A 15,120-nucleotide genomic window follows, 5' to 3' on the forward strand; every position below is an offset into this window, starting at 1 on the left:
TCTACTGCAGGCGAAAACGAAAGTCGGAGAATCAGATTGTTGAAGTAAGTGCTTATAAACCGCTTTACTACTTTGTTTGACCGTTTTAGCTGTTAGTTTTAAAATTATAGATTCTTAATACCTCTTATAGGATCTATTACGGCCTTTTATATATTTCTCAGTCTATGTAACGAAGATTATGGCGAATGTCCCTTAAATGTGTACTATAACGTAAGTCTTAAAGTTAATCTACAAGTCATAATATTAAAAGATTCTTATGATTGTCACAATGTGATATAGTAAAACTTTGCATTCAGTTGTGCAGTTTACATCCGTAAATCTGTTACGCTATTTTTCGTTTTAGTCCGCTTCCCCAAATACAATCTAGGAGGTCTATAATGACTGATTGTCTGTGGTCATTAGAAAATTATAGATCTATCTTTGTGTAATTCGATATGTTTGACATTTTGGTATGTTTTTAAATAATGTTGATCTAAATGTATGTATAAATTAAAAAAAGTATTTTCAGTAATTTTTAGCTCAACTGAACTTTATTTAGGGTGAGCTCAAAGTATTGATGGATGGTCCAGCGCCCGTCTACGGACTCATCCATCATCACGTGTCTTTCGAACTACTGAAGAAAATTACACTAAACTTGGTCTGTAGAATCTTAGGATGACCCTCTGTGATTTTACTATAGTTTGGGTCATATGCTTAAAATAGAAAAAAAACACCTTAAAACGCCTTCTTCTAACCGCTTGTTCAAACTTGATATGTAGCATCATTATAAGGTCTTCTTCCAAATTTGTTAAAATGGGGGCAAATGGCCACCCTTAGGGGCCACTAGAGCTAAAAATAGACATACCTTTAAAGGACTGTTTTTGATGAACTGCTCGATGGATATTCATTTATGTTGGTCTGTATCAAACAGCTTCTTCACATATACTGTTTAATGGATTCTGATGAACCACTGACAGGACTTTCGTCAAACTTGGTCTGTAGCATCATTATAATGTCATCTCTCAAATTTGTTAAAATGAGGGCAAAACAAAGCAAAAAAAAAAAACAAAAACAAAAAAACAAAAAAACAACAACAACAACAACAAAAAAACAAAAACCCCACAAAAAACAACAACAGCAACAAAAAACCGTTTAAACAACTACTTTACATGAACCGCTTGGTGTATCTTCATTGAACTTCGTTTTAAGCATCATTATAAAGTCTTCTTCCAAATTTGTTCAATGATAACTCTTGGCCTATTAGTGGCCACGAGAGTTAAAAAGAAAAAGAAAAAACACGTTTAAACGACTTTTTTTATGGACCGGCTCATGTATTTTCGTCACGCATGGTTTGTAGCATCATTGTAATGCTATCATACAGTTTTATTCAAATGGGGCTTGGAGTTTTGAGAGGCCGCTAGATCTAAAGCTAGAAATACATTCATATGGCTTCGTCTCATGAACTACTCGATGGTTCTTTATCATACTTGGTTTGTAGCATCATTGTAAGGTCCATTCCCACATTTGTTCAGATAGGGGCACTTGGTCCCTTTTATTGGCAGCTAGGGTTAAACTCTTCAAACGAGTTCGTCTCTTCAGCCACTGGCTGGATCTTCAAACTTAGTTTGTACCACCATTGTAATGGTTCCTGTTTTTTTTTTAACAACTTCTTATCACGTTATAGTGCAGTCACAGCAAAATATAGAAACACGTTTAATGAACTGCTTAAAGGATGTTCATCAAATTTGGTCAGAAACAAGGTCAGATGCTGAAGGTCCTCTTCAGGTGGGCGACCTGTTATGATAATGATAGCCATTTTGCATTGCTCAGATTAAATTTGGTAGCACCATTAGACCGTTAGCGTATATCGTGGTTTGTCATATCAAAGTTATATGCTACTATTTATAGATTTAGCATGTAATTGTATAGTCAGTCATTAGATATGCTCACCTGATCGGTCGCTTGCTTCAGATGACATTATTGCAACGTTCGCAGGAAGATCATTTTATCACCAGTGATACGTTTTTGATTAAAGGCAATGACCATGATGACCAGCTTTTAATTCGAGAAACTAAAACCCTCTGTCAAAATAGTTTACTTGATTCGCAATTGACTAGTCGTAATTGCTATTTAGAAAACATAAGGATTTTTTTCTTCATAGACATACCAGTAATTACCAGGTGACTGTCTTTTCCAAAAACCAATTAAATGCTATATGATTCTGAAAAAGCAGCTGCCCAGGATGGGGACATTTTCCTCTTTACGGTAATATAGAAAACTTTTCACAATAGAATAGGATTACACAGAATTGCGAAACAAAATATTGAAATTGAAATACATCCCTGAAGAAATAATTCCATAGAACAATAATTTAAATGATTGCACTAAAGCGTGTCTACGGTGAGGATGATTAAAAGAAAGAGTTTAAAATTTAATTCGTAAAAACAATATTTGGATATTCAAATATTTCACAAAGTAGTTGTTAGAATATCATACATCAACCGTAGACGGTTTGGTATCCTATTACGTTACTCTACATGTCAAAAACATAGCTAGATGTACCAAAACCATACATAGCTATATAGAAAAGTTCAAACTTTCACTTAGTTTTGCTATATTTTCTGGCCTGTGGGAACATGTAGTATATTCAGCGTGGCTTAAGTGGAAGCTAGGGAGAGCGAATTTGTGTTACCTCTTCTTAAATAGACAAATTCTTAAATGTGTTCTCTGCTTCCAAACAGTCTTTTGCATTCATTTATAAGAACATCTCTTGTTCACAATGCAATTGTCTATCTTGCAACTTGCAACAATGAACTCAGATGAGCGATTTAGGTTCGTAATAGATTTCTCGTTTCGTGTGTTTACATGGAATAATTATTAGATCAAAAGGATTTAAAATTACCAAGACAGAGAGAGAGAGGGGTAGTGGGCATTGCAGAATATTTAGACTTTACAAGAAAGTCTTTAAGATTTTTACCACGTTTGTATGCTAACATGGGTCTAGAGGAATGCAACTGTTGGACTGAGACATTTGGCGATAGTTTAAATAAATCCCATTATTTATGTATGATACTGCCAATGTTAGGGAGGGAGGGATTATATTCAGTAACAAAAGGCACAATATCAACCTGAGCAGAGTTGTTATTGTATTTCAGGGCTTCGTCTTGTGTAACATTATGCACCTTGTTAAATTACACTGTCTGGGTAATTTCTGGATTTGAAAAATTCACGTAGAGTGTCCAGAGATTTAACAAATTGATTATCGTCAGATATAATACGACGATATCGCTAAGCCTGACTGTAGGGAATACTGTCTTTACAAGTCTTTGGATGATTAGAGGAATAGAGAAGGTATTGGTGGATGCTAGTATTTTTAACATGCAAATTGGTGCATATGTTATTACTGGTATCTTTCGTAAGATCAACATCCAGGAATGACACATGTTTCGTTAAAATTTCATACGTGAATTTAATAGAGCTATGTAATTCATTAAGGGCTTTAACAAAGTTATTCAATTCGTCCAGTGAATGATCCCAGATCATGAAAACATCATCCAGAAACCGAAGCCACAATGTAGGTTTCAGCTGCTGGCTTTGTAAAAAGTCTTGCTCTAACTTACCCATGAACAATGACGCATAGATAGGGGCGAACGGCGGACTGCCCATGGCGTCCCCATTGTTTGAATGTAATTATCACTATTGAACTGAAAATGGTTATTCTTAAGTGTAAGTTCAATAAGTTTACATATACTGTCTACGGCCAAACTAGTATCAGACAGACTCTTGTCCCTATTTAAGAAAAATCTGCAGGCTGCAATACCCTCATCATGTGGAATGTTCGTATATAGAGAGGTTACATCCAAAGTCACCAAATAACTGTTGGATGATAAACTGCAGTTCTTAAGTTTTGAAAGGAAATCCGTAGTATTTTTGACATGCGAAGGTAATGATTGCATATGTGGTTGCAATACATAGTCTAGATATTTAGATATGTTATCAGTAGGGGAATTGCATGCAGATACTATGGCTCTACCTGGATATCCTAATGGCAAAAAATTATCTTTACATTTATGTAGTTTGGGTAAAATGTAAAACTGGGGTATACGTATCTTTTCGGGAAAAGTGTCAAATTCCTCCTTCAAAAATTCTTCACATTCGGATATTTCATCCATACATTCACATACATTACGTTTCACTGTTTCAGCAATATTGCCATCAAGTTTTTCGTAATACTTGTCATTGTTGAGATGTCTATGTACTTCCTGTTGATACTCATCAGTGTTCATTATCACAATATTTGCGGATTTGTCTGCCTTCTTTATTACAATATCTCTGTCATTCGCTAGAGAATGTAAACTAGAAAGTTCTTCTTTTGTGATATTTGAATATCTCGACTGTTTTGATGACTGGAGTATTTCCTGGTGAATTGCCTCGATATAGAAATCAAGATATTCATCACGACCTTGCTTTGGAATGAACGTTGACTGCTTTTTGTTGAAGAAAGTTTTTTCTTTATCATTTTGGTCGTTATTGTTATTATTATTGAAAAAAATATTCTTTCAGTCTCAAATGTCCACAGAATCTAAATGTTTCCTCTGCTAATTTAATTTTGTCGTGGCTTTTAAGCTTTAGTACAAAAGAAAGTCCCTTACTTAACAGGATATAGTCAGCATCTGATAATTTTCTTTTTGATAGATTAATTACCGTCGCCTTGACTCTTTGAATGGCCGTTTTCCTCTTCTTGATTCTCCTCCATGCGTTCTTATTTTGGCCCTGACGAAACGTCGGTTTGCCTTTCGACAACTATTTTGAGCAGTTTCGTTAGGTCTTGTAGCGTTTGATTCAGCTGATTCTGGGCTATTGTCGCACCGTTCCGTGTTGCCTCTGCATAAGTTGCTTTTGTGCCCGGGGCTCTTACGTTTTTTGAATTTCCATCTGTCGTAGGTTCTGGAGTTGCCGCTTCCGTAGTGTTTGGTGAAGATTTATTCTCAGCTGAAGACGATTCTTCAGTATTTCTACCTGAGGGCGTCTTCGGATCATTTTTTCTTGAGTTACGTGGTGCTGGTTTTGGTTTCTTTTTATTACTCTTTCTGCGACGTGTCCTGCCTGATTTGTTTGATTCTGATGATTCAGATTCATTACTTGAAGTGGTTGTGAAAGCACCTCACTTTCCTTTAATAGGGTTGACAGCTTCTTTTCATGTCTCTCTTTAACAGTTTCTTTCTCTCTTTCTGTTTTGTCTGATATTTCAGTTTCAACATCGAACAATTGATCGTCTGAAAGTTGATTTCTCGCAATTTTCCTTTGCTATTCGATTGTTTTTGATAGCTCCAAGGCGTGACGTCGTTGGTCCTCAACGATTCTCTTCATAATATCTAGCGAAAACTTCCTAAGAAGGTTATCAACAGAGGTTTGGAGATCTTTAGAACCTGAGCTTGTGTTGATCTTCATTTTCAGTCGAAGACCCTTTGGAATTACTTCATTGTTAATGCACTTCTGCAGAAATTGTTCATGAAGACGACATTTCATCTGCTTTAATGCGACTTTTTGTAGGTTGTTGCGTGGATCCGTCATATTGGATGCAAAATCTTGTTATATTTATTTAATAGATCCAAAGGATTTAAAATTACCAGGACAACGCATTCTTTACTAGTTTCGACCTTTATGTCTTCGTCAGAAATAACAACGTACAATAGAAACGACGTCACGTCCGTTTGGACGCGAACGTCAACGTGACAAAAAGCGCAAATATAGAATATATTTGTATTAATGTACATATAGATACGGATCATAATGATATGGCGGGTATTTATCGAAAAAATATTTCTTCAATATGAAGTAGAGAAAAAATAAAACCCAGCTTATCTAGATGACAAATTTTAAAGTATACATGTGAAGCATAAGCGAGAATTAACAATTATGGCTTATCATGTGGTAGTTTCATGAGTTCGATGGAATAATTATGTGATTCATATTATGTTGTTCTTTTTACTGCAGTACACAGCTGGGAAGATAGCAGTGGACAATATGGCAGAAGGAGGTGGTTTCAATGTTTCAGTGCGGGGTTCTGATGCAGAATTTGAGTATGCGTGTACACCGTGCAAAGAAGACGGTAGTAATCAAGAAGCAGTGAAATACTGCCCGGAGTGTAAGGAATATCTTTGTGCAGCATGTACAAAATATCATAAAAAGTTTTCGGCAACGAAGAAGCATACCCTGCTTGAAAAAGACTTTCAGAAACACGAACATTCGTTTGAAACCAGTGTGGGAGTAGTGAAGAAAAGAGACAAATGTGAAGCTCATGCGGAACGAGATATTGAGATGTACTGCGGTTCACATGATATGGTATATTGTACTCTATGCATTGCTAAAGACCACAGGTATGCGCAATTTCATATTATCACTTAAAAGCAGTGATGTAGCCTTAAGTGTGGTACGTTAATAAAACCGCTGGCCACTCAATAATATGTGTACCAGACAAATGTATATCTTTAAAAGATTTTTAAACTACTTTCAAAAAAAGGTATAGCAACAAAATTAAAATCTTTTTACTTTTAGATGATTGGTACATTATGGCTATCATGTGGTAGTTTCATGAGTTCGATACTTAAACAAAGCCGTATGATATATGAAATGCAGCCATGGATAAGCAGCTGAATCAAAATTTTGTTTCTTTAGGCTAATCTTCTTACTGTACCCCCGACAACAAAGTTGTAAGGGGGGTATACTGGTTTCAGGTTGTCTGTCTGTCCGTCTGTCCGTAGACACAATCTTGTGCACACCATCTCTCCTCATCCCCTTGACACAATTTAATGAAACTTCACACAATCGTCAGTAACAACAGTAGTTGTACATGGGGCATGCTAGGTTCTTTCAGAAAAAAATTGCAGAGTTACGGGACTTTGTTTTTTGTTACTATACTATATACATAGACACAATCTTGTGCGCACCATCTCTCCTCATCCCCTTGACACAATTTAATGAAACTTTACACAAGTGATTAGTAACAACAGTAGATGTGCATAGGGCATGTTAGGTTCTTTCAACAACAAAATTTGCAGAGTTATGGGACTTTGTTTCTTGTTAACATACTATGTACATACAGTCTGCATATGCAATCTTGTTCGCGCCTAATATTCCGAACCCTTGCACACAATTTAATGAAACTTCACACAAGTGATCAGTACCAACCCAAGTCTTTTAGATAAATATTCTGCCTAGTTATGGGACTGTTTTTGTTACTATACTGTATACATACAGTCTATATACATACAGTCCACATAATTACGCAATCTTGTGTGCGTCAAATTGCAATATACTGTCAGTGCATGCGGGGAATACATTCATCACATTTAGTGATAGCTCTAGTTGAATTAATTATTTCCACATTGGTAATCTGTTTAATAAATGAACAGATGATTCTTGAATCTTGAGTATCTAACAACTCCTGCCACTTCAATTGCTCAATGGTAGAGTGTCTTGAGTTCGAGGGTTCGATTACCGGTCGCGTCATACCAAAGATCAGTAACGTATGATCTTCGATCAAATAGAGCGGGTTTGGTGATGTTGTTTAAGAAATCATAATTTTCTGTTATTTAGAAATTATTGTCAATGACGGCATATAGTGCCCGCTCGTTTAGCTCAATAGGGAGAGCGTTGGTCTACGGATCGCGGAGTCGTGAGTTCTATTCCGGGGCGGGGCGTATGTTCTCCGTGACGATTTGATGAAATACATTGTGTCTGAAATCATTCGTCCTCCGCCTCTGATTCATGTGGGGAAGTTGGCAGTTACTTGCGGATAACAGGTTTGTACTGGTACAGAATCGAGGAACACTTGGTAGGTTAACTACCCGCCGTTACATAACTGAAATACTGTTGAAAAACGGTGTTAGACCCAAAACAAACAAAGAAACAAACAAACAAAGACGGCTTATAGAGCAAGATGTCCTACCGACACTAAGGCATACTGGTTACTATTCAATTTCTACCAAATCAAGGCAATTTACTCAATTACTTCTTCGAGAAATCATGCAAAAATAGCAGGGAAACAACGACGTGACTCAGAAACACATTATTTCCAGAATGCGTTCTTCAGGAAAAATACAATATTACCACTGATACATTCCTGCAACATGTTTTTTGTCATAACTGTTGAATCACATTTCCTGAACGACGGGTATTCCGCAGTGTCGGGACCACATCTGTATCTGTTTGTAGTCCTTAATTTCTACATTACAGAAAAAATAATTTTCTTACCAGAAATAATCAAATCCGTTCTGTTTGATACGAGATCATAAGTTACTATCAGTTTTCTCAAAGTAACTATTGGACACGGTGATAATATATAACTTTTTTGTCGCACAAGATTTTTGTGGCTTTTATGCGGATTATATGAGACGTTAAATAAAGTTTACCTTTATCTACCCTTTTGAGTCAGATGTTGCAAATTACTGACTTCAGTCATATCGTCCTCTCTCAGAGGATCGCCAAGGGATCGAACTCGTGGCCTTTTGGTTGCCAGTTTTGTGACCGAGACATTTATCGTCATCAGACCGGTACTGTACTCATCCTTGTTACTTATTACCGCCCCTGTAGAATAGGAACATTAAATAAATATGCACATCAAAATCCTGTAAGTTCATTTGTACGAGACCACTCTGAGAGATCATACGATAATACGCACTCATACACGTTCATGTATTGACATCTATATAATTTCCAAGACGTATCCGTGCACATGCGCATTTTTAGTCCACCATCAGATGGTGGGCTATTCAAATCACTCTGCGTCCGTGGTCCGTCGTCCTTCCGTTCGTCCGTCCGTCCTTCCGTCCGTCCATCCGTTAACAATTTCTCGTTATCGCATCTCCTCAGAAACTACTGGGGAGATTTTGACCAAACTTTGTCAGAATGATTTATTTGTACCCTAGTTGTGTCCCTCTGAAAATCAGACTGGTTCAACAATTTTTGAGTGAGTTATGGCCCTTTGTTTATTTTATAATTTACATAGATTTATATAGGGAAAAACTTTGAAAATCTTCTTGTCCAAAACCACAGAGCCTAGGGCTTTGATATTTGGTATGTAGCATCATCTAGTGGAATTATCCAAGATAATTCAAATTATTTCCCTGGGGTCAAATATAGCCCCGCCCCGGGGGTCACATGGTTTATATAGACTTATATAGGGAAAAACTCTGAAAAACCTCTTGTCCAAAACCAGAGGGCCTAGGGCTTTGATATTTTGTATGTGACATCATTTAGTGGTTCTCTACTTATAATTGAAATTATTCCCCTAGGGTCAAATATGGCCCCGCCCTGGGGGTCACATGGTTCATATAGACGTATATACGGAAAAGCTTTTAAAATCTTCTTGTCAATAACCTACAACATTCAAATTTGGACCACATGTATGGCTATGAGTGGGAAGATGATCCTTGACATGAGTTGACCTTGATTTTGACCTAGTGACCTACTTTCACCTTTCTGTAGCTACAGCTTTCAAATTTGGACCACACGCATAGTTTTGTGCACTGATAAAAACTTTGACCTTGACATTGACCTAGTGGCATACTTTCACATTTTTGAAGGTACAGGCTTCATATTCGGACCACATGCATAGCTTCGTGTTCCGAAATGAAATTTGACCTTGATTTTGACCTAGTGACCTACTTTCACATTTCTCAAGCTACAGCCTTCAAATTTGGACCACATGCATAGTTTTGTGTACCGAAACAAACTTTGACCTTTACATTGACCTAGTGACCTACTTTCACATTTTTGAAGGTACAGGCTTCAGATTTGGACCACATGCATAGTTCTGTGCTCCGAAATAAAATTTGACCTTGATTTTGACCTAGTGACCTACTTTCACATTTCTCAAGCTACAGCCTTCAAATCTGGACCACTTGCATAGTTTTGTGTGCCGAAATGAACTTTGACCTTAAGATTGACCTAGTGACCTAGTGACCTACGTCCACATTTCTGTAGCTTCAAATTTGGACCACTTGCATAGTTTTGTGTACCGAAATAAACGTTGACCTTAAGATTGACCTAGTGACCTCCTTTCTCAAACTACAGCCTTCAAACTAGATGCACATGCATAGTTTTGTGTACAAAGAACTTTGTCGTTGAAATTGATCTAGTGACCTACTTTCACATTTCTCAAGCTACAGCTTTCGAATTTGGACCACATGCACAGTGTTGTGTACGGAAATGAAAATTTGACCTTGAGCTAGTCAATAAGTCTTGAAATTTGGAACACTCAAAAATGGCACATTGGTGGGCGCCAAGATCACTCTGTGATCTCTTGTAAAACTCAACATCCAGTAAGCACGTACTAACGTATTTCATGCAAAGTATAAACAATGTGTAAATGGTTGTCTTTTAATGAAAACATAGATGTATAGTAGCTATATAAGATTCTTTTTATACGCCCGTCTCTGAAAGAGCGGGGCCTATTATGTGAACTCCCGTGGCGGACGGGCGGTCAAACTTGCTGACAAAGATTGTGGGCATAATATCTCGGCCAAAGTTCGATAACCAGCCAAATCGCCCCAGGCACTCTTGGATTACAAACCTTGAATTACTCGAAAAACTGAGAATTTAGTCTTGTCCGCTGTCTAAGTCGAACAGTTTTCATCCGATCTTCACCAAACATGGTGACCATGTTTTTGGGCATGATATTTCGGCCAAGTTCGATAAACACCAAAAAAAAAAAAAAAAAAAAAAAAAAAACAACCCACAGGCACTCTTGGATTATGGCCCTTGAATTACTCGAAATCTGCGAAATTAGCCTTGTCTATTCAAACAGTTTTGATTCGGTTGTCAATTTCATCCCACATGGAATCTCACAAATACCTTGATTCCTTCTTACTATTTTCTGGGGTTAACAAGGCATACAATATCAACATTATTACCTTTATGATACGAAACTGAATATTAAGACAGGCGTATTTTGTGACAGTCTGGCACTCTTGTTTAATATTTCATTAGGAAGGATTGCAATGATATTCAACTTTTGTTTAATTCTATCATTGCTGATCCCAGGTTACATTGCATTTCAAAAATTTGATAGATAGTGTTGTTTTCTTATGTAACGGCGATAATTTATGATTATGGCCCGTAAACGAAGTTTAGGAATGGTATACAATAGTAACCATGTCGATGTGTCCGTCCGTCTGTCCGTGTGTCTGTGATAACTGTTGAAGGAACGGATAGATTGGGTTCATTTTTATACACAGGTTCAAGGTCATAAGGTACAGTCGAGGATGATTTTGGTCACATTTCACTAATTTTTGCCAGTGTTATGGCCCCTTCTGACTTAAAACTCTACAATATGTCGATGTCCTTTAGATAACTCTTGAAAGGATGTATGGATTGAGTTCATTTTTGGAAGACAGGGACATGATTTATTATAAAGTACAAATTAAGATCGATTTCAAAAACAATTCATTAGATTTTGTGGAGTTATGGCCCCTTTTGGACTTGAAATTCAGCGAAATGTCAATGTCTGTTCCATAACTCTTTAAAATGGGTTGAAATCATTCTTTGTAGTCAGGCATATGAGTATAAAATGAAGGTTACGATCTGTTTCAGTTTTTGGTGGAGTAATGGCCCTTTTTCGACAGTGTTGATGCCTGTTCGATAACTTTTGAAAGGATGATGTATGAATTGAATTCATTATGCCCCCACAAATCTTTAACACAGTTTTTAAGCGGGTATGTATTTTATACAGGAAGGCGGTGTTACGGGTGTATTATTTAGCCTGTAAAAACCGGCAGGTCTAGATATCCTTGTATATCTTAACATTCTCGTACACTTTTTAGGTCATGTACAGATGTGTTTGAAATTGAGGAGGCAATCACACGCTTTTCTGTACAGTCAGACGAGATTATGGTTGAAAAGGTTGAAAGCGCGTTGAAACAAATGATTGAGATGAAGCAAAACAAAGATGAAAACATCCAAACGGTCGAGAAGCAAAATAAAGAGATACAGATGAAAGTACAAGAAACTAAAATTAAAGTTATTCAACACGTTGAAAAGCTCGCTGACGAAACAACAAAGACTGTAGACACTTTGCACACCAGTCTTATACAAGAGTTAGCAAATGAGCGGGATACTGTGATTAAAAGAATTACAACGTTAGAAACCTGCAGACAACAACTGAATTCCTCGGGGAACTTTGATAAAAGCGAACAGTTTGTGAAACAAAAGCTGCAAAAAGGTATTTTGTCTGCTGCTGAAAACCTTTTTGATGACACTTGTCAGTTTGAATCAAAGCAAATCACATGCAAAGAGAATGATGTGTTGCTCGATCAAATCATGAGTGCTGCGTCCCTGATACAAGTAGAAAGAAACGTAGTTCAGAAGAAGTCAACCTTGAACATACCACCTAGCGTTAAGTCTATGTGTAAAGTGAATGTAAAGGAATCTTCGGATATGAAAGAGTGTAACATTGTAGGTATCTGTCAGCTTTCAGATGGAACCATTATTCTCGCAGATTATGCTAACAGTAAAATTAAGCGACTTGATGATCAGTACAGAGTCAAAGATCACTGTGTCCTAGAAGAAGTTCCGAGGGGAATATGTTACACAGGCATAAACGAGGTAGCTGTGAAGCTGAAGAATGATAAGGTACAGTTTATGTCAGCTGGTGCTCAGCTGTTAAAAACAATTCAATTTGATATTAAAGGCGGTACTTTTGTTGGATTCGTGAGGTTTGCTGATACTTTATGGAGTTATAATGGAAATGGTGCAGATATTTACTACAAATCTGGGACGCTGTTGAAAACCCATAAGAACGACTCGTCCGGGAAACAGTTATTCAAATCAACATCATCGACATGTGTATTCCCAGTCGCCAGTAATAAATCATCCGTGTTTGTGTCAGACTTCAATAGCAGACTTGTTTGTCTCGACGCTAGCGAGAATGTAAATATGATGCTGACAGAACCAAAGCTAAAAGAGATCAGAGCTGCGTGCATATCCAGTTATGACATTGTGTTTGTGGCTGGATATTTATCGCATAATATCATGATGTTTGGAAGTGACGGCAAACCTCTGGGTGAATTAATAGCTTCTGACCAGGGCATCAAGAGCCCCCATTCATTGTGTTACGATAGTAAAAAGCATAAACTGGTTGTCGGTTCTAAGAGCAACAATATTTCGCTGATAGAGCTCAGTTTGACATCCTGTTAAGAGGCTAAAGAAAACCTTCAGGTAATCTATAAAACCACACCTGTTGCCAGTTGGAAGTGTTAAGCGAACAAAATTGCTAGCCTCGATGAATGTGTGCATATGAATCTGAAACTAAACAAAAATGTGCATTTCAAGTGATCGATTTGTGTTTGCTGCAGACGTTTTGTCTAACAACATCACCGTGTTTGAAAGTGAGTGCAGTTAATGTATGACTGAACTGGTAGCTCAAAAGCGGGGAGTTAAGAATCCCTAGTAGCTTAGTCCGCGTGACAATACATAAAATGTTCCAAGAAACAATAACTGACTGTTAGCTGGTATTGCATGTATAGATTGACTTTTGATATTTGATACCTTTATTCCTGTGTTTGTAGTTGCTTTAGTTTAGTTATAGTTAAAGTTAAACGTTGTTTTTTCTTATAATATTTTTTATTTAATAAGATGACTTTGTACATTTCACTCCTATGTAATCATGATTGCCTTATAGTTTGCTTAGTGTCAACTGGTAATAATTTCTAGGTTCAGCACGAAGAAAATTATACTTAACATATACATAGAGGAATATTTCTAGCACATTTCAAGTGGTTTTCACTATATAAATGAAATCACTTTGGACTTCGCAACATACAAATGGCTTGGGCATGTCCTGACAAGTTGATTATATCAAAGAGCTATAAAATAAAACGTATTTCATAAATCTTTGATTCTATGATAGAATTACAGAAGTGATGACAGCCATTCCATAGCCAGACAATCCTGCAAAATGTTATTATTATTATTCTAAAATGAAAGTATATTTCGGACATGCGTACGGAGCAAAGTGAATGTTATTATAATTAATCTAACATAATAGTATATTTCGGACATTCTAATGTAGAAAAGTGAATGAATATAGATTTTATCGAATCGATCTGTTTTAAAACAAAATGATGCGATTTCTGTCACAAATAATATTATCCTATGCTGCAAGTATTAATTTTGCAGTCGCCATCAAAAAGAAAAAAAATATACTTGCTATAAAATCATATGAAACAATTTTTTTCTAAAATACATTGTTGCGAGTTTAAGTGGCTGATTAAAATTTTTGCTAAGTGTACCATTATTTTCACTTTTTACTTCTCATTGTTTAATTATACTAATTATAATTTTTATTTGTTACAATATGAATTATACTAGTAATTGACGTTCATATGTTATGTTGTATTCCTCAAATATAAGTACATTTCATTTACAGTGGAAGTAATTCCAGCAGGTTGTTTTATTGCCTTTTGCTCAGACCAAGCCATCCTGGATGAAAATATACTATTTACAACAGTTAATAGCAAGCACATATCTTGTAGTTTATTTGAGAAATAGTATAATTATTTCATTCAGAGATCTGTCATTGAACGAAGTCAGTGCTGCGCCCTCGTGATATAATAATACGCATCCGAATGACAATGACTTTATCCAAGAGCAACTCACCGTTTGGGATATGTTATTTTAATTTTAACACGTTATCAAGGAATATTTGACGTACTAATTATTACGTACAAACAGTGTGTGTGTTAAAATTGCATAATATTTACATTCACCCTATTCTTTTCCATTAAAAATTATGACGTATATATGGTGGCTGATTTCTGCCATTTTGGTGTGTTGGCGAGGGGACAACACGAAAACTCGGCACATTATACACGAAAACACGAGGTTAACAGGGCACCGACATAACATATTTATTTTCAGTTTTCATGTTGGCGGGTATGAATATGTCATGTTGTCGCCCTTTATTTGTCGTGCCGTGACTTCGCCCCGCCGACACGAAAACATGAAAACACGACAAATACCTTTTTGTAGAGTTTTCGTGTTCTCGCCCCGCCAACACGAAAACACGACAAATATCTAATTTTCGTGTGTTAGTGTCGGCGTCTTCCGTTAGACCTGCGCATAGCAATTACTAAACTGAAC

At 36.6% G+C, this 15,120-nt stretch overlaps 1 protein-coding gene across 1 annotated transcript; it reads left to right on the top strand.

The window, feature by feature from the left end:
• LOC123549604 (uncharacterized) lies at window positions 1-13,578 on the top strand. The gene is made up of 3 exons (XM_045337823.2): window positions 1-44; window positions 5,977-6,359; window positions 11,805-13,578. Exons 2-3 carry the CDS (start codon window positions 6,007-6,009, stop codon window positions 13,174-13,176), a joined length of 1,725 nt encoding a protein of 574 aa, XP_045193758.2. The 5' UTR covers window positions 1-44; window positions 5,977-6,006; the 3' UTR covers window positions 13,177-13,578.
• Window positions 13,579-15,120: the final 1,542 nt, after the last annotated feature.

The sequence above is a fragment of the Mercenaria mercenaria genome, chromosome 6 (genome assembly GCF_021730395.1).
Source record: "Mercenaria mercenaria strain notata chromosome 6, MADL_Memer_1, whole genome shotgun sequence".
In the NCBI taxonomy this organism is placed as follows: domain Eukaryota; kingdom Metazoa; phylum Mollusca; class Bivalvia; order Venerida; family Veneridae; genus Mercenaria; species Mercenaria mercenaria.

Bases quoted from the DNA above. Each gene is read 5' to 3' on its own strand.
- LOC123549604 (XM_045337823.2), top strand. From the start codon at position 6,007: ATGGCAGAAGGAGGTGGTTTCAATGTTTCAGTGCGGGGTTCTGATGCA. The intron at 6,360-11,804 runs GTATGCGCAATT...TACACTTTTTAG, and splicing joins TGCATTGCTAAAGACCACAG to GTCATGTACAGATGTGTTTG.